General features: G+C 48.5%; 1 protein-coding gene across 1 annotated transcript in view; it reads right to left on the reverse strand.

Moving 5' to 3' along the window:
• Positions 1-300: 300 nt before the first annotated feature.
• The window catches only part of LOC147668862 (uncharacterized), a 59,577-nt gene continuing 38,857 nt past the window's right edge, over positions 301-21,020 (reverse strand). The window contains exons 2-4 of the mRNA XM_086948391.1: positions 4,836-5,734; positions 2,920-3,805; positions 301-440 (exon numbers count right to left, since the gene is read on the reverse strand). Coding sequence (XP_086804517.1) covers positions 301-440; positions 2,920-3,805; positions 4,836-5,734 — 1,925 coding nt within the window. The remainder of the gene's footprint in view (positions 441-2,919; positions 3,806-4,835; positions 5,735-21,020) is intronic.

Here is a 21,020-nt window from a genome sequence, read left to right on the forward strand (position 1 = left end):
AAGCAGGGATAGTCTACTATAAGCGCTATATTGATGACATATTCATCGTATGGAGACGCTCGACTGCAGAACTACTACAGAACATTGCGAGTCTGAACTTAGCCAACCCACGCATACAATTCACTCACAATATCAGTGACACAACGCTTCCGTTCTTGGACGTTCTTGTGGAACTTCAAAATGGGTCAATTCAAACGAAATTATTCAAAAAAGAAACAGACAGAAACACAGCACTACTTTATGAGAGCTTTCATCCCACCCACCTCATAAACAACCTTCCAATCTCTCAGTTTATGAGAATTAAAAGAATATCATCCAACGAAACTGATTGCACGAGAAGCTTGGAACAGCAAAGACAAAGATACCTAGATAGGGGTTACCCTGATAAATTGCTTGAGACTCATCTTGAAAAAGTGAAAAGCACACCAAGGCAAAACTTGCTACAAAAGAAGAAGAAAACCGACAATAAAAGAATGGTATTCGTGTCAAAGTACTCATCAGCTTCAAAAGACATTCAAAGGATAATCTGCAAAAGATGGGAAATCATAACAGCCGAAAAAGACTTCGAAACACTTTTCCAAGACAAACCATTGTTCGCATATAAAAGGTCGCAGAACCTTAAAGAATTATTGAATAAACCTAGCATTGACGAAACGACATCAAAAAAGACCTACAAGGGGACTCAAAAGTGCTACAATTGTAAAAACTGTAACAATGTCATCCTAGGAGATACCCTACTACACCCGCGCACGGGTGAAAAAATACAGTTGAGACACACAACAAATTGCAACTCGGAGCATGTGGTCTACTCCATAAAATGTCCTTGTGGATTATTATATATCGGCAAAACAGATCGAAAACTGAAACTCAGGCTGACAGAACATAAAAGTCGCATCCGTAATAAGAATCTGACTGCACCTCTTGCAAAACATTGGATCGAAGCAGGGCATTCCATTGCCCAATTGAGATTTCAGATTATCGAAATTGTTCCTCAAAGACTAGGCATAGACAATGCCAAAATTCTAATTCAAAGAGAAACTTTCTGGATTCGACGACTGCAAACCCTTACCCCTAAGGGGTTGAATGATAAGCTGGATCTGCTATGTTTCTTATAGACACCTCAACTTTATCGATCGCTAACCTCCACATTTCCAAGCAATACTCCAGAACACTGATTTATCACATATAGTCACACACTCTCAACATGGCCCTTTTCTTAGTCACTAACCAGGCACCGTTTTCTGTTGGCTACCTTTATATTTCCACAACACTATCTCCATCACTCAACACAGGAAGACAGTCTACCTAGATTAAGCATGATTCCTTGTTTTAGAATGTAAATAGGCAGGAAATATTGGTTTTATATTATCTTTAATCAATAGTAGCTACTGTTAACCAAGATACAAATGATAATGATACGCTTAAATAGTAAGCACCAATTAGTTTGAACCTTTGTATTCGCACCAAACTTTTGCTCTTTTTTCGTCTCCTTTATTCTAATTCTCCAGCATTGTTGTATAATATGACAACGCCCAAGTTGTCATCTACCCTCCCAATCTTTTAACAATGTCTCATGCATCTAAACAGATTACATTAGTTTCTAAGACACCATTCCAAGATGGCGTTTCATGCAAGCGCAAGAGCACTAGTTTATTTGAATACAGATGCCTCATATGCTAGTTGACGGAATTCATCGTCATACGGTTTTTATAAACCAGCCGTCAGTTTCTACACACGTATCTACTTCACATATGGCAACATCGCATTCTAAATAATCCACTCCTTATAGCTCGCTTCTCCGCGATATAGTCCGTCTTCTATTGTCATGCAGTCCAACTTTCTACTAAAAGAAGGACTCATCGTTTACACGCGTACGCTAGCCGAGACGCCGAGACAGGACCCTCCAACACTTTACTCCGGTAAGGCTCGTTTCCAACCCTCGCGCTTAGCTCGTTAATCACTATGCGATCCGATCAGTCTGTACACTGGCCAGGACCTAAAGATACACTATTTTTACCCTTCTTGGCAGGTCTCTTCACCTAGTTGAGTACCCGCTGAGTCTGAAGCACCATCCCTAGGACTCACAGGTAAACTCTGATTTCATTTAGAGTTTCCGTTTTTCGCCGTCATTTTATTTGTGCCGACCTTTGATCACAATTTTGTTTACTTCCACATAGGCTCACTACGTTAAAGTCAGCATACATAAGGTGAGGTCGTTTTTACATCTATCAACCTCATGATTAATTTAACCCCAGGTTGTTGTTATACAAATAGCCCGTTTTTTTCACCCCTAACCCCGCCTCTCACTACTTTGTCATTTTCACAGACTATATCGACCCAAGTGCACAGGTATTTTTAACCCTCAATTCAGTGCCTTTGAATGCACCATATTGTTCAGAATAAATTATCATATTCACACGCAGTTCTTCCTTATCCACAGATCTTTACGATCTTCATTCAGAAATGTAACTTTGCATTACTTCTTCATCTAGCTTGCGGTAAGAAACATAAATAACTTAATTACCTACCTTTATTGATGATAGTGCATCATTAGTAATAAGATTCCTTTATTTTCTTCTCTTTTTTCTTTTACATCTACAGACCCCTGACGAAGGGGCTCGCGCCCCGAAATGCATTGGGTGGTACTAAATGTATTGTCACTGTGATGTATCAATACATAGTAAATGACAATTATGTATATGTTGATTAATCTATATGCACTTCAAACAAATGTAACATGGATATAAATGTTATGCTGATTTAAGTTAATTCATTGATGAAACTTGAAATAAATGTACTAACGATCAAATCGTAAATTGAGTAGTGCGTGCTGGTGTCCTGGTTCTCAACCAGGCCTAACATACTTCACAGTGTCAAACGCGGCACTGAGGTCCAGCATGATGAGAGCCATGGTCTTACCCTCGTCCGCTCCTTCCCGTAGGGTTTCAGTAGCCCTCAGGAGCGCTGTCTCTGTTGAAAAATTAGATCTAAACCCCGATTGGGATTTATGAAAACTATTATAGACTTCTAAATGGTCCATGAGTTGGGCATTAGCAATTTTCTCAGCTAGCTTTGCAAGGTAAGGTAATAGAGATATTGGACGTAGATTGTCCAGTATGTCTTGACTTATATTCGGCTTTTTTTTAATCGGTAGTACAACAGCCTGTTTCCATTCCATAGGCAGGCTAGCCGTGAAGAAGGAGACTTGAAGCAGATGTCTAAAATGAGGTTCTAATGCTGGAAAAGCTTCAGCTAGAATTTTTGGAGGCGCAGGGTCACGGGGCGATCCTGATTTGATTTTTTTGCACATTTTGGCCAGTGCTTCATAGGGAGGAACTTCGAAGGAGCCTAGGCACTCCGGAGTGCTTACGAGATTGACATTTTCAACAAAATCGGTTGCCGCCTTTATATTATTGGAAAAACTAGCATAGATGTTTGTAATCTTTCCTGAGAAGTATTGGGCAATTTTGTTACAGGTTTCCACAGAGTCGTTTTGGGAGGAGGAGTTTGCATCCACTATGGAGATTTCTTTATAAATTTGGTAAAGTTCCTTAGAGGAGTTATCTGCTTCCATAATGCGAGTATGGTAATGAGCTGCCTTAGACAGACGTATGGTTTTATTGTATTCTCTTTGCGCTGTCTTGTACTGGGCTTTAATTTCTGGGCAGTATTTTTGGCGCCATGCTCTTTCAAGCTTTTTACAAGCTGTCTTCATGGTTTGAAGTTCTTGACTGAACCAGGGAGCAGCTTTTTTTGTTCTCCTATCTTTGGTCGTGGTGCGAATTGGGGCAGTGATGTCAAGGGCCTTAGTAACAAAAAACCAAAAGGATCAAGGCAGCAAACCAGGTCAAGCACTACTAGTTCTGTATTTCTCAATTCTAGGTGGTGCAAACTTCTTCCTACACCTGCTACCAATAGGTGTTTGAGTCAAAGATACAAAAACATGAAGTGGAAGGTGCACACAATTAGAGTCCAAAGGAACGGCAGTGTATTGTTTATCTTCTTCTTTATTTAACAGTTTTTTCAAATACAGGCACAGCCAACGCGTTTCGTTCCATTAACCATGTGGAACTTCGTCAGGGCGGTTTGATTCAATTTTGGGATTGGAATCTATTCTGACCAACGTTGTGGATCGAAAAGCAGCTAATTCTGGGTCTTCAGAGGCATGTAACCTTCGTACATTCAAAGACGGTGTTCAAACTGGATACAAGTAGGTAAGCCCAGTAGATGTTCCCATGCTATATCCAGCAATATTCCGAGTATAAAGGGACAATCCGGGACGCCGCCACGAGACGACATACGAAATTGGAGCACCCGACTACAGGTGCTCAGTGGTTATTACCACGAACACCGGGTTCTACTACGGACCGGTGGCCTCGTCATCTGCAATTTATGCCCGTACCGGAGATCGACATTATAGAAAAGAGCAAGAGACTGTCTTTGCGAATACTAGATTTCCTGCGTATGTCCGCACTATCCTGAACAATCTTTATACCTAGTCCCTTTATACTCGGAATATTGCTGGATATAGCATGGGAACATCTACTGGGCTTACCTACTTGTATCCAGTTTGAACACCGTCTTTGAATGTACGAAGGTTACATGCCCCTGAAGACCCAGAATTAGCTGCTTTTCGATCCACAACGTTGGTCAGAATAGATTCCAATCCCAAAATTGAATCAAACCGCCCTGACGAAGTTCCACATGGTTAATGGAACGAAACGCGTTGGCTGTGCCTGTATTTGAAAAAACTGTTAAATAAAGAAGAAGATAAACAATACACTGCCGTTCCTTTGGACTCTAATTGTGTGCACCTTCCACTTCATGTTTTTGGCCTTAGTAACAACATTATGAATATGTTTATTGGCTGTCTCGCAATCATTCCCTCTAGGAGGTCCTACATCCTGGACAATTTTAATAAAAGATTCTAATGAAAAACTCTTCCATTTTCTGCGTTTATATCTTATGGACTGATGACGGTAATGTTCGGTTCTGTCTACTTGAATAGTGATGGGGATGATATAATGATCCGACCAAGGTATAGGTTGAGGAGCAGAAGTTTGAACTCCCTGCCAGTTGCCAAAAACAGGGTCAAGTAAGTGCCCTAATTGATGTGACGGTTCCTTGTTTTTTAATTCCAGCTGTATCGAGAGAAGCTCAGCATGAATATCACTAGCGTCAGTGTCTGAGGGGTCTTCAAAGTGGGCATTAAGATCCCCTAGCACTAGTAAACGAGATTTCCTTAGTGCAAGGTGGGTTATGGCTTCCATAAGGGTGGAAGTAAAGTCATGTAACCTGCCAGGTGGTCGATATATCAGAATGCCCGATATAGAGTGATTGGGGCCGGTGTTAATCGTGAATGAGCCCGCTTCACTGTGGTCTACCAAGATGGGAGATATCGTGCATACTAGAGGAGCTTTCGTAGCGATGGCGATGCCACCACCTCTACCGTCTTTCCTATCCAATCTGGAAAGAGCGTATCCAGGGGGAAGGGCTTGAATAATATCCGGGTCGGAGAATTCATCCAGCCAGGTTTCCGTCAAGAATAATATGTTAAGGTTCTGATCCTCGAGTAAATGGAATATTTCTATACAATGCTTACGCAGAGATCTGCAATTAAGCAGGGCAGCTTTAATGTTATGACCCGTGTTGGTAGCTGGGACATGGCTGACAGGAGCAAAAGTGCATAGGGTGCATTTATTTAGCGACAGGGCATGCAGAGAATGTTTGCAGCCTGCAGGCGTGTCAGGTTGCAGGGCAAGCTATTCCTGTCTGCCATACCTGATAGTAGTAGTCGAGGGAGAGCCAGGGATTATGGCAGGAGTCATAATTGTACTTGTCGGCGGGGCGCGCAGGTTTCGCCCCTGGGAAGCATTTCTTAGTAGTCTACTGGTGAGTGTGAGCAGAGCAGGTAGTTCGGGTACAATTACGGGATGTTCTCTTTGTTATAACTACAGTTGTGTCTGAGCACTCGGTTGATTTACCAGGCGTTTGGGAGTGTTCTCTCGGTAAGCAGTGGCGGAGTGTGGGCAAATCTTGCTCCCCGTGACACACTTGAAATGAGTATTCTTAGTACAATTGGGGTGTCTGGGCACATCATGCGTGCCATGTGCATTAAGAGAATGGGTTCTTTGTACTGCAACGGGGGGGGGCACAAGTAAGGGGCTCTGATCCTGGCGATCGATTTAGCAATTGGTGTACCAGTCTTGGCTGGTTAGGGGCTGTTTTCATGGTTTATTCACTTCCGGGTATCATTTAAGATTGGTCAAACAACGCATAGCAGACCTACCGGCCAGGGCTTGGAGCATGACAATCGGATTAAGGACACAGTCACCACTCTGAGAAGTACAGGTGGGAAAGGAAGCTTTTATTGCAAGGTTAGCTCCGGGCCGGATGGAGCGTGTATGTTTTGGCTTGGATATGTGATGGGTCACCCCGCAGGGGGATGCTGTGACTGCCCGTAATTTACCAACTCTGGTACTTTTTAATTCAGGACGACTACTCATTCATGTAGCACTTTAGTCCTTGGCTGCTACATGGAATTGTATACTGCAGGGGAGAGACTGAAACACTCTTTCACCTGCCTTATTAAGACCCAGTATTGGACATTCTTGTTATGCGTTACTTGCATGTTTGTTTCTGCCCCCGGGATACCAACCTATGTCTTTGCTTTGGCCCAGATGCACCTGGGAGCCTCTCAACGAGGGCAGGAGAAGGGTTTACCGCTCTATAAGTATTATGAGGCATGGTCCTTTGGCAGGCTCTAGAGGTCAGTACATGTGGACAGTTGGCTAATTTTCCCAAGCATGTTACTAGCAGGCATCGCTTTGTGTCCACTTGGGAGGGCTCATGGGAGTGCATTCCACTTCAAAGTGCAGCTAGCAGATTGGTGTTTACCTCTTTGGTTTGCTCTAATCAGTTAGTGTTGTAACCCTCTATGTTGCTGTGCGTAGATTTTCCTTAGCACAATAAGATACAAAGTACATCTTCCTGTCATAGCTATCCCCCGGTGTCACACAAGAGGGAGGGGCCCTTACCTTTTCCCCGCCTTGTGTTGCGGGGTACACACTTGTCACCTGGTAACTTTTTATCCCACAAGGTGAGAAAGTCTTCCTGGACTTCTGTAAGTGTGTCTAGGCCCCGCCACTGCTATTATCAGCAGCAAGTTCACCGGCGCTTTTATTTACCGGGGTACCGGGGGGTTGGTTCTGGTGCATGGCACCGTCCCTCCTTGTAACTACTTAGCACTGCCTGGCTTTCAGAGAAGTCCGCTATTACAGCCATGGGGTAAGCCAAGATTTTCGGTGACTATTGCCTTGGTTTTATTGTTTTGTGGTAAATTCTCGTGCCCAGAATAGTAAGACACTTGTGGCACGTTCAGCCAGATAGGGTTGTGGCTTAGCAGGAGGGCCTGCGTTTGATCTGGCTGGGTTTCCCTTGGAGGGTTCGGATGTGGGCAGGTAATACCCACAGTCTTAAAACAAACTGCAGGGTTTTCTCTTGCAGTGAAGGGCCCTCGGCTAGGTGCAATAGTTATAGTTCGGCCAGAGTCACATTTATTTAGTCGTTAGTCAGGATCCAAGGTGGCAGTTGTTTCCTCATTTTACTTGAAGGATCCGGTTGGGGCCAGGCAAATTCGAACAGTAACCATTTTGGGTCGACACGCAGTGGATGGGACCTGGCTATGTACACTGGCAAGCTTTCACCACGACAGTAATTTAGGTGGTTTATGCAGGCATCATAGTAAGTTTTCACCTTGCATTTGTCACATTAGAGGAAGCACGAGTGGTGAAGCATTGGTCCCCCCAGTTGCACAACATGTATATACAGTTTATAGGTTGCTTGGTGAAGCTTCTTAGGGTCCCACAAGTGCCAGGCAAAGGGGGACGAATAGTACAAGTGATACATACGAGGAGATATTGTACACAGTGTTAGAAGGGACTTGCCTAAGCTTCACGCATTCTGGCCTTTTACTCATGACAGAGAAGTTAGCGGCCAGGCAGTGGGCGGTTCAACTTTGGGTTTTGGGTATAGTTGGATTCATAAACCAAGAGTTGGATCCCCAAGGTCATCCCAGATGGACTATAAGTCCCGTTCTTCAGCCAGGCCTTGGCTGTGGCGAACAGCTATCTCGTTTGTTGGGGTGCAGTGCCCCTTTTGGGGCGACTGGTCAAGAGACAGACTTGTAGTTTCTAGTCATGGTGTACTTGAAGGGGGATTGCCTATGTAGGTCCATACTAGCCGTAGAAGCAGATGGAGACACTTAGTGACATGCCTAATAAGTAAGCATTGGGTGGTAGGGACGTGAGCTTTAGGGAAGTCGCTTGGTTCGCCTACACAGGCAGGTGTTTTACGCAGGGGCTTGGTTAAGCTTGAGGCCTGGCAGGGGCTTGCACAACCTAGGTGATTCCAATAAGGGCAAGCACGCACCAAGCGAGGGATGCCCAAGTCCATTCAAGACAGTCATTATCACCTGCTCAGAGCCAGGGAGCTAAGCATTGGTGGAAGCACCCAGTTAATTGTGGTTTGCGGTGCAATAACCGTGGTGTACGTGGGGTCAACGTATGTTGGCTCTATCATGAAAGAAGGTTGTTTTGGCAACCGACTGCCCAAATAGGGTCAAGTGTTCTGCTTTTACACGTCAAAGACACATGGACACCCGATCCTATGCCAATTTTGCTAGGGCAGCGTAGTTCCATGGGTGGGAATTGTACTTTGTTATGCCCCGCCAGAACAGGGATAGCTGCTCTCTGAAGCTGGAGCCTGAAAGGGAGAGATAGGTTATTAACCCAGACGGGGAGCGCTGTGCTCTACACCCTTGGCTGGGACACAGTCTGGTCCCAGCGAATCCACCACTAGGAGTATAGCTTACCTTATGACACACCACCTGGTAGTCTGAGACCTTCCCTGGTATATGTAGGTGGATAACAGGGTCCGGGCATCTGTCGGTTGACACTTCAAGTTAGGGTGCAGTGTCTATTTACGAGCACCATACCCTTATTCCGTCTAGTCAGTGTGTCACCATTGCGATGGGCACCAGGGATATTTAATACTTATGAAGTTGTCTGGTCTATGTGGCAAGGTTTATCACAGGAATAATAGACCACTATGACTGCACGGGGCGATTTAGCATCCAGCGGGGGACAGGTAACGTCAGTGGACGGAACTCACCCCTGGCTCCTGAGGCAGGGAGCTTGGCAGGGGAGGCGTGGAGCCTGGGCGCAGGAAGTCTGCACGATGCCTACATTCTCTGTGCAGAGGAGACTTGGCCTCATTAGACATGGGTGCTACATGCCAACTCCTCTGGGGGTGTTTAGAGTGAGGGGTACACCTGCCCAGTATAAGCATGGACTGTTTCTTGCTGATTAGGGGAGAGGCCCTATTTATATAGCAGGACATAAGTAGGAAAGCCGGCCTTGGTGGGGGGCCCTGGCTGCGACTGTCGCCACACCCAGGGCTGTGGCGCAGTTACAGGGCGATCCAGAGGCGGAAAGGTACCCGGGAGTACCCTCTTCAGGACCACAAAGGATGCTGAGGCCTAATATCCCCAGGAAGTCTGTGCGGTGGACCCTGGGGTGCGACGGCGCCCCGCTATCCTACAGGCGGTTGGAAACCTGTACAATCGGGGGTCGCTTGAACGCTCTGCCCCTCGTAGGGGGGGGCGTGAGCAAGAGGGTGGACCAATGGTTCACCGGAAGTAGGAGGGGCTATCCCTCACCACAACCGCTAAGCAACGATTGGCTAAGGCCACGATGCAAATTGGCCCATCAGGTGGTAGGCCGCGAGGGGCGGCTTGCCTTTGGATCGTCTGTAAGATAACCCACCTTGTTGGCATTTGTATATGCTAATAAACCTGCAGCTATTTTTCTCCAACAAAAAAGTTGTCTTGTCTGCTTATTTATGCGACATGCATGTTGCTGCGAGAGGGCTGGTGAGTGGGCTGATATTGGCACTAGGCAGGCCGACCGACACGTCCCCGCAGGGGACACCCATATTAGGGCGGCCCCCATAGTGCCACAAGATGGCACACGGAGCAGCCCAGTGTTTCGAGATCCCTATGGGGTCCCGCTCGTCACTTCCGGCCGGGTGGGGGGCGGGGGAGAAGTATATATTCATCCCCTGCCCACCTGGCGGCCTCTTTGTCCGTTGTCCCCTCACCCTGATGCCGTTTCCCTCCCTACCGCATACCCGGCGCTTTCAGGGTGGGGGGAAATGTTTTCTAATCTTCTTATTTGTCTTGCAGGCGGAGTTACAGGGCCATCCAGAGGTGGAAAGTTACCCGGGAGTACCCTCTTCAGGACCACAAAGGATGCTGAGGCCTAATATCCCCAGGAAGTCTGTGCGGTGGACCCTGGGGTGCGACGGCGCCCCGCTATCCTACGGGCTGTTGGAAACTTGTACAACCGGGGGTCGCTTGAACGCTCCGCCCCTCGTAGGGGGGGGGGGCGTGAGCAAGAGGGTGGACCAATGGTTCACCGGAAGTGGGAGGGGCTATCTCCTCACCACCACCGCTAAGCCCCGATTGGCTAAGGCCACGATGCAAATTGGCCCATCAGGTGGTAGGCCGCGAGGGGCGGCTTGCCTTTGGATCGTCTATAAGGTAACCCACCTTGTTGGCATTTGTGTATGCTAATAAACCTGCAGCTATTTTTCTCCAACAAAAAAGTTGTCTTGTCTGCTTATTTATGCGACATGCATGTTGCTGCGAGAGGGCTGGTTGTTGTAAATAAAACAGCGATAATGTTAAGCATTCGCTGAAGACATGCTATTGTGTCTTTCTTTAAGTTTTCCCGCTCATACTCGGAAATACGTCCGGACTCCATCTTGTTTTCTGGCGTCCATCTTAAATGCTACACTTTGCCATGTGCCCGCCACGAGGCGAGTCCTACTTCACTGACCGTCACCCCTAGAGTTTGCCCAGCAACAGGCTATAAATAGTTCTGGATTGCCTAGGGCATGCTCAGTATGTATTGTAGGAGAGTAGGGTCTGCTATCCTATGGTCACCCCAAATTTTTGCTTTTTGCTTCACTGGTTTATGACTTAATGTGGCTGTGGGCCTGCTAATCAGACCCACAGCCTGCTGTTCTCTCTCTAAATTACAGCCGATGCACCCTAGGTGCATTACGAATTGGAACTGGTTCACCTTATTGGCCCCTGTAACAGTGTACCCTAGGTACCCAGGGCATAGGTGTTTCCAAGGCCTACCAGGGGCTGCAGCATGTATTGTGCCACCCCTGGCCTGGCCTCCATATTTGACACAACTGGCTGATCACTCAGCTGGGGTAAGTTGGTGTAACCGCCTCTTACTTAGATATAGTATCCCTATATCTAACCTTAAACTGGACACATATGTTCCTATCAGCCACTCCTATGGAAGGCCTCATCAATCCTGGAGGCAGAGTGCTTGGAAATATGTGAGATGGGGCTCTAGCATGAGCTGAGCCTCTCTGCAGCTGTCGGGAACCACTCCCTTAGCTGTTCCGGGATATTGCCATACCATATACTCTTAAGTGCATTATAATCCTCGCGGTTATTTGCTATCTTTGGTTTGGCTTTATCAAAACATGTCGAGTAAGGTGTCATACAAATTGGAATACTATCCCCTCGACAGTTCTGTCGACGGGGATAGCATTCCACCCTTCTAGAGGGACACGACATGTGTGTAGCCTTAACCCCGGTTAAAGTTAACCAGAGCCTCAGCATCACAAAATGGATGCTGCCACCACAGACACAAGTCTGACCTCCTGCTGCTGGGAGTCCTTCCAGCGAGGGAGGCTTGGACAAAGGGTTTCCTGCCTTGGGAGGTGCGAGCACCACCTCAGACAGGGTTTTGTGTATTGGGTAGGACAGGGCTGAATAGATTGAGACATGCCCGGGGCACACAAGGTGTCCCCGTGCATAAGCCAGTCCAAACCGGTCCTGGGACTTTCCAGACCCAGGCCTGGCGAGGAGCTGGACAAAGGAAAGGGGGTGTAACCGCCCCCCTTCCTGGTCCCACCCAGAGGAGGGACCTAGTAGGTGATCCACCCCTCAGATTGGGAATAAGAGTGGGAGCAGTGCCATTGCACAGCAGATCATCCTGAAATCAACTTTACACAAAGAAGACGACTGGACTTCGACATTCTGCTGCACAGAAGACTGAAGAGAATCTCCCTTGTGGCCTAGGAGTGGCCACCCTGTGAAAGCAGGTACCAACCAGCGAATCGCGTTTGCTTTGCCGCCGCCTCCCGCCGGAGCCCGAGCCCAGAGCCTGACAAGACCCAGACTCCCAGACTTCTCACAGCCCGATCCACAGTCCCTGCAAAGAAGGGACCCGTGGAGGCACCGAGAGACGTGGGACCGGACTTCTTGGAAGACACCCAAAGAGCTGACTGCGCAGCATCAGAGGCATCCTCGACGTTGTGCTTTGGGGACTGAGAACCCCCAACACCGAGCAGTCCTTGCACCGAAGATCAGCCCCCAGCATCTCCACGGTCTGCGTGGGGCCATTTTGCATTGTGCCACTCAACGCGCCATCCCGGCCACTAGCCACGTGGTCAGCGGCAATCTTGGCAAAGAAACTGAAGAACTACACTGCGGGTCTGGTTGCTCTAGACTTGCCCTAGCTCCTGTAAAAAGGAGCACCCGCTTTGACCTTGCTGGTTTGAGTGATAAGCCTTTTTTGACTCCTGCGTGGCTTGCATTAGCCAAGGCCTGTTTGCTCCGATCAAGTTGCCGACACCGCCAACAGCGAGAAGCCTGCGTGGGACAGCTCGTGACTGACTCCTGGACGTCCTCGACCCCCGGTCTACGAGGCTGCAAAGAGAAGCTACACCTCAACGCCTGTTTGCACCCGACATCGCCTGGTTCCATTCTGGTTCCACGGTAGTCACTGGCTAGTGACTTTGAACATTGTCCCCTATGCTTTCAGGTCTTCACATCTTCATATCCACCCTTGGATCCACCAGAACTCTTCACCTCGAGCCGCCTGCAGCATCTTCACCTCCAAGCACCATCGACCAGCGTGACGAAACCTGACACTACTTCGACCCTATGCACCCGCTTCCTGTGGGTGAGGTAACTCAGCTCCGCCGGTGTTCCTACACTGGTACACATCTCTAGGGCCTGTGTCTCAAGTTTCAGCTTTCTAGGTCACTCGGAAGGTTCCAAACTAACTAACTTTGTACTTTTTACGCACCATAGACTTTGCATTGGTGAGTGCGTGCACTTTAAACACTGCACCCGAGTCCCGCGGGCCTTTCCCGACGGACCACGCACGGAACCTGGGCGTCATCCTGGACTCCTCACTCTCTATGAACAGACAAGTAAACGCCGTTTCATCATCTTGCTTCAACATTCTTCGCATGCTCAAAAAAACATTTCGCTGGATCCCCACCGAAACCAGAAAAACGGTCACCCATGCACTGGTTACAAGCCGCCTGGACTACGGAAACACCCTATACGCCGGTATCACTGCAAAACTCCAGAATAAACTCCAACGCATACAGAACGCATCAGCCAGACTCATACTAGACATCCCGCGTAAAGACCACATCTCTAGTCACCTGAAAAACCTCCACTGGCTCCCCGTCAATAAGAGGATTACTTTCCGACTCCTAACCCACGCGCACAAAGCACTTTTTGAAATTGGACCCGAATGCCTCAACACACGTCTTTCCTTCTACACCCCCTCCCATCAGCTATGATCCTCCAACCAAGCCCTTGCCACCGTACCTCGCATCAATAAAACCACCATGGGAGGTAGATCCTTTTCCTACCGCGCAGCTAAAACCTGGAACTCACTCCCCACTCACCTTCGTCTCACTCAGAACCATCTAGCATTCAGAAAGCAACTTAAAACTTGGATATTCGACAAATAACTCCCCACCCTTCTTCAAGCGCCTTGAGACCCTCCGGGTATGTAGCGCGCTATATAAATCTTCTGACTTGACTTGACTTGACTAGTCACTGCTAGTCCCGAATAGCTCCAGCGATTCCCAAGGCCCTAGGCCTCTTCCCTTTCTGATTGGTATCTCTTATACCACTTTCTTAGTATATGGTTTAGGTGGCCCCTAGGGCTCATCCATATTGTGCAACTTTTGTGTATTTTAAACTGTCTTGTGTTTAACGCTTGTGCTCCTGTGCTCATAAAGAGTCCAGGGGATACTTTTAGTTAATAAATCAATATATTTTTTCAATATATATCTGTGTGGTGTCCTTTCATTTGGTATTCAAGGGGGTTGTGTATGGTAATACAGCTGGCTTCACATGCCTTTCAGAGTTTAGCCTAAGACTGCTTTGTCCACGTTACCACTAGGATAACTGGTCTATAAGGTTGACTTACAACCAATCATCATAAGGGTTGCTTGGCATGGTACAAAGTGATCACTAGAACTAGTGAGCATTATATACCAGGCCAACTTCTCACATGTATATCATCTGTTTCTGTTTAGAGGGGATTGGAATGTGTATCCGATGGGTTTCGTGAATTGTTAACTCCACCCATGAATCGATCAAGTTTGAGAAATGTCCATAAACCATGTTTTAGAATTGTAACCGTCCACTTATGAGCCCCTTCTTTGTGTATAAAAGGGGACCGCATGTCCGAGTTCTTTGTGCTACCTTGTACAATACTGTAGAGTGTTGTGTGGGTTGTAGTACCACCTTTAAAGGTTTATTAAACTATGTTTTTGTATTTCCAGTTTCCGTGCCAATTTCTTATGTAGTCTGAGGACTTTGTATACAGAAGGGCGAACCCTTTTCGCACTCGCAGGCCTTGCTGAGGCCTGTATTCATCAATTGGCGCCCGTCGCGTGGGGCTCATGGACGACTCGGATGCTCGAAGGACTGGTCGTGACGAAGGATTGGAACCTTGCCGGGGACGTGATCACTGCCAGGGGCGCCTTTAGTCCTGGCATCCCGAGGTATTCTTCCTTCCTTTCAGATCTGACCATCTGGGTGGCGCCGGTCTCGGGCGGGAGGTGGCCACTTCAACCCTGAGGGATACCCTAACATTGGACTCGCACCGGGAGTCCTCCCACTGGGTGGCAACCCATTGACTGTCGCTGGGTGCCTGCTCCCGACCAGGACGCGACTGCAGAGACACTTCGCCTAATAACAGCTTGCTGGACCACGTAATGTATAATGTTTTGCTGCATGTATGAGTGAGGCTTCCTGCGTGCTAGGGTGGTCTAGACCGGCACGCTCTTCCCGGGAAGGCGGTGGGCTTTCCCACGACATTATTATTGACTTAATTCCACTGACTAAGTACGCATAGCACAACCACCCCCTTAGACTTACATTTTGGTTGCTCTCCTAGAGAGTATGGACGGGAGCACGTTCCGCATCCGACCTTTTGGCATTTTGACTGTTTACAATGTTTGTTGGCTAATAGTTCTTTTAGCCATGTTCCCCTCTCCCCCTATGGTCTTAACCGAAATAGTGTGCCAATTTTCTCTGACTGTAAGCAGGAATGTTAGCTCGATGACAGGCGTGGGTTCCATTGGGGGCGGTGGTCGGCCTGGGAAGGAGATGCAATTAAGTACATGCAATGTCGACCTTTAAAGTTTGTACGTGGAATGTGAGGGGTATACATACACCGTCCCGACGTTACCAAATCTACTCGTACCTAAAGCGCCACCTTATACAAATCGCCCTTCTACAGGAAACACACCTTAGCGGCACTGAGACACCCACACTACGCCGCAGATGGCGCGGACAATTGTATGCTACAGGTTTCTCGTCTTATGCTAAAGGGACATTGGTGTGGGTCAAGCCGGGCACTCCATGGACCACACTAGACGTACACATAGACCCCGGGGGGAGATACGTAGTCATCCATGGCAGGCTAGATGGGAACCCACTGGTACTAGCATCAGTATATGCACCCAACACAGGCTTATCGGACTTCCTTACCCAACTGTCGCACACACTGGCCCCCTGGTATGGCGTCCCCTGGGTACTCGGTGGGGACTACAACAGCTCACTAGACCTGGCACTAGACCGCTCCCACCCTCCACCACCTAACTCACAGGCACACAACACTGTGAACACACTCCGGGCCTGGTCCAAACAATGGGATCTTCATGACGCATGGCGCGCCCGCAACCCCCACTCCAGGGTCTATTCATATTATTCGGGAGCACACACCCTACATGTGCGCCTAGATAGGTACATGGTCACAAGTGAGGTCCTGCCACATGTCATAGACACCACCTACATGGGCCGCACACACTCTGATCATAACCCACATACATTGGAGCTACTGTAGGAACAACCACGAGCCCCGATACCAACATGGAGGCTGCAACCCGACCTGTTATTAGACAGCCAATTTCGAGGCTCTATAAAAGCACAGACTGCACAATATTTCGAGGATAACACTGGAACGGCATCGACACCTCAAATAGAGTGGGACGCTTTCAAAGTGGTCCTTAGGGGACAGTGCCTAGGCACTCAGGCACACTCTCAACGACAACTGGAAGCCGACCTCAGACATTTGGAATTGCGCTTGTTACAAGCGGAACAGGCAGCAGCCGTAGACACAGACGTCCACTTACTGGAAATGCGGACTGAGCATGACAGATTGATGGCCAGGTTGAAAAACATTAATTGCACGGCCCACTCAGCCCGCACACACCACACTGGTGACAAACCTGGTAAGCTACTGGCCTGGTTGATACAACGAGAGGATCGCACCGCGCCTATTACGGCGATACATCCCACAGTGGGCCCAATAGCATACACCCAGACGAAAATCCACGAGGCCTTTGTGACACATTACAGGACGCTCTACGAGTCCCGTCTTCTAACCACACGATCCACCATAGATGCATACTTAGATGACATTACACTACCGACACTAACAGACGACCAGCAAGACGACCTCGGGTCACCACTGACAGCAGACGAGATACGTGAGGCCATTTTCGCCCTCTCGAACGGCAAGGCTCCCGGTCCCGATGGGCTACCAGCGGAATATTATAAAGCCTGTTCCGACATCCTGATCCCGGAGCTCCTCCGAGTATACGAAGCGGCAGTGGAGGACTCGGCCCTCCCCCTGTCGATGTACGAGGCGACCTTAGTGTCCCTTCTTAAGCTGGGACGAGACGCCACGCCCTTAGGCTCGTACAGGCCCCTAGCGCTGCTAAACACGGATTATAAGATACTGGCGTCAACCTTGGCTCGTCGCCTGGCAACCCTGGTGCCCGCGTTAGTACATGGGGACCAAACCGGCTTCGTGCCAACTAGATGCACCTCCCACAACATACGGAGACTCTTCCGGCTGCAAACATATGCAACACGGGATTGGCCGAGATCGGGTTGCCTGATCCTAGATCTGGAGAAAGCATTCGACTCCGTTGAATGGCCCTACCTGCTGTCGGTGCTGAGCAAGTTCTAGTTGGGGGATGATTACATTGAACTAGTTGGACTGTTGTACAGACACCCCGTGGTGAGAGTCCATACGGGCAAACTGCTGTCCGATGCCATCAGGGTTCAACGCGGCACCAGACAGGGCTGCCCACTGTCCCCATTGCTCTTCTCGCTTGCGATAGAACCCCTCGTCGAGATACTACACAACAAGGGCACACACTGGGGCATCCCGCTAACAGACGCGTGCATGTGGTCTCGCTATATGCAGACGATTTACTCTTGTATGTTAGGGATCTCGCATGCATACCGCTGGAACTCTCAGACATCTTTCGAACCTTCGAGGCCATGTCCGGCCTCAAAGTGAACTGGGCCAAATCCGGGGCGTACTCCTTTCATCCCGACATTCCAGACCCTGACATTAGGATTAACAACGAGCAGCTGCCATGGCATCCAACCACATTTAGGTACCTGGGAATATATATTTACAGAACACCCCCGGATGTTCTGGACGGTAACCTGACACGCGCCATAACATCCATAAGATCCCAAATTGCCTTCTGGAAGACCCTACCACTCAATGTCCCTGCCAGAGTAACACTGACGAAAATGATCGTCTTACCCAGACTTTTATACTACTTTACCAACATCCTAGTATACGTGCAAGCCCGCACCTTCAAAGACCTGGCGTCCATGCTCAGGGACCTGATATGGAACGCTGGGAGACCCAGGGTAGCCCTCCGGAAACTATATGCTCCAGTTAATGACGGTGGCCTTGCAGTACCAAATCTAGAATCATACTACCTAGCTGCGCAGCTACAATGGGTGACTGCCTGGCTTGCTGGAAGGAACCTGGAGGAAACGGCTACGGCAACGGACGTGCTGACCTCCGCACAAGTACATGCCTTATTCCACCCCCTGGCTCGCTCGAGGAGATCGTCACAGCCACATGTAGAGGTTGCAGTGCACTGCTACACTAGGAGCTTGCGACTCACGAAACACACCAAGCCATATGCCCCAGCACTCCCACTCCTAGGCACCCCAAAGACCGCCTCCATCATCATGGAAGCAGCGCTAGAACACTGGACACGCACAGGAGTGGACACCATGGCGGATCTATACGCCGAGGGCACCTTGATAACTTTCGAGACACTGGCCACCGACACAGGCCTTCCGGCAGGACAGTTCCTACAACACGCCTCAATCATCATGGCATACACGCAACGGTGGGGCAACATCACTGAGGAACTACCCACACATCAACTATTTTAACATCTGCATGTCATGGGGAACGGCACACATGTTGTACACTGGCTGACACAGGCGCTCCTGTCACACATGCAACATACTCTACAGCCACTGCGCACCAAATGGGCACTTGACAGGGCGCGGGACTGGACGGACAAGGAGTGGGTAATGATACTTATGGGCCCCAGAAATATCCCCCGCAATGCACGATTCAAACTGATTCAATTCTACATCCTACACACGGCATACCTATCACCAGATAAACTTAACCAATACTTCCCGGGAACCGAGGCTAGCTGCCCTAGATGTGCCCTGGTAGGAGCGGACCTGTTACACATGCTGTGGCAATGACCACAGCTCCAGACATACTGGCAAACAGTGCTACAGATTTTAGAAAAATGCACAGCCATGACGATCCCACATACATGGGAGGCAGGCCTCCTAGGCCTATACCAGCGGACCAAACAAAATAAAGTACCCTCTCGCTTTTGGGACCTCGGCCTCCTCACAGCCAAACGGCTGATCACGAAACACTGGAAACGAGCCACCCCACCCCTTGCAGAGCACTGGAGCACCTCCCTAGACAATTGGGCGAAGGCCGAAAGCACCACCTTACATAGTGAGGAAAAAGCGGGACTGAGACAATTCCCGATTGCGACACTATGGGACACGACGCTCAGCTCATTTCACAGGGAATGCCAACTAGCAAGACACCCCCAAAACGACTCCCCCACCAGGGGAGACCAGGAGACACAGGACGGAGAAGGGGCGCATAGGCTATAACTCCATCGCCGCCGGCAGAACCGCACATGCTCACCCTGCTAGCACAGTCACTGGGTCGACAGCTGACATCCCACACTGTCCGCCTAGGCGCTATCCCGCCCAACACTGTCCACTCACCTAGCTCCCGCCTCTCGCTGATTCGCTACCCTCCCTGACACGGGACCCGCATCCGCGACTACACCCTAATAATATCCACGAGCCCCCTAAGCATCGACGCGCCTTCCACGCAACACACTTACACACCACACTATCGGAATCTATGACCACAACCTCCCCTACCCCTGAATCCCCTAGTTTTTTTATCCCCCACACTGTTTATCTTGTTATGTTTTCTCCTTTGCCACGCCCACATGGATGGAATGTATGTAATGCACTACTAACGTGATGTATGAAGCAATGCAATGCTAAATAATGCACTGTGCCCCGCAACCATGACAGACATCCCCAGGATGTGAAGAAAAGTAAGATGTATCTTACAAGTGCTCTTATCTCCTGTGTATTTCAATAAAGGATATTTAAAAAAAAAAAATCTGGGTGGCGCCGGTCATCGACTGAGATCTCTTCTGTCGGTTTGCCGCATAGTGGCCGTTTGGGCGAATTCGGAACTTGGCAGTTGGAATCTGGATGCTCTTGTTTGGTAATAATCGTTGTACGATCCTTGCTCTGAGCCTTTGATAGTCTTGTTTGGCAAGGCAGTTTTATACGCTTGCCCCGACTAATTTGATTGATTGTTTGGTAATGACTAGTCACATTATTGATCCTGTGTAAGTTATATATGAGTTGCAACCCATATAGACGGGCAATGTGGGGATATTTCTCCTGATCTGTGAATTTGAGCGGTGCAACGTTTAAGTGCCATTTAAATATAATATTGCATATTTTGCATTATTCTTCGACATGACTGTTTTTAGCGCACTTCTTAAGTGGTGCTGCTGTTTTGGAAATGACCGGTTGGTACTTGAGGAATCACAGCCGGCTCCCCCAGAGGGGACGCCGAATAGGGATATGTATGTCAAATTTGGTCTTTCCCCCATAATGTACAATACGTTGTGGAGGAAATATACAAAGAAGGATCCTGAGTTGCGATGGCCTATGTATGGATCGTTTGATTTGAGGAAAATTGAGTATGTGGAGCAGTGTATGTGTAAACAGCGAGTGAGGCAAGATATGTTTGAATACATACGAATGTGGGTGAAAGAGGTGCGAGAGCGTGAGAAGCGTGAGCAAGCACTGATTGAGAAAGAGCAACGAAAGAGTGAGCGTGAGAAGGCGCATGAGGCGAAAAAACACGAAGCAAAAGAATTAGAAGAGAAGCAGGAGAAAGAACGTTGGTTGCAAATATCTGGCCAGTACCCTGTCCGACAGCCTCTTTATCCTGTCCTTAATAAATCGGATGATGATTTTTCGTTATTAGATCGTTCACCGCCCCCGTACGCTGGTCCGTCGGCCCCGAGTGAAGGAGATCAAGATCCTAGACCGCCTGAACAGAAAGTGGATACGCGGTCTATGTTATCGACCGACCGTATGACCGAGCTTCATAAGATCGCTCATCGGGTTAACAAGGATTCTATTACTCTCACTGACTTGTTGACAGAACTAGAGTCATGGGAAGATAGGGAGAAGTTATATTTTGCTGATT

Source organism: Lissotriton vulgaris, unplaced genomic scaffold, assembly GCF_964263255.1.
Source record: "Lissotriton vulgaris unplaced genomic scaffold, aLisVul1.2 SCAFFOLD_1050, whole genome shotgun sequence".
In the NCBI taxonomy this organism is placed as follows: domain Eukaryota; kingdom Metazoa; phylum Chordata; class Amphibia; order Caudata; family Salamandridae; genus Lissotriton; species Lissotriton vulgaris.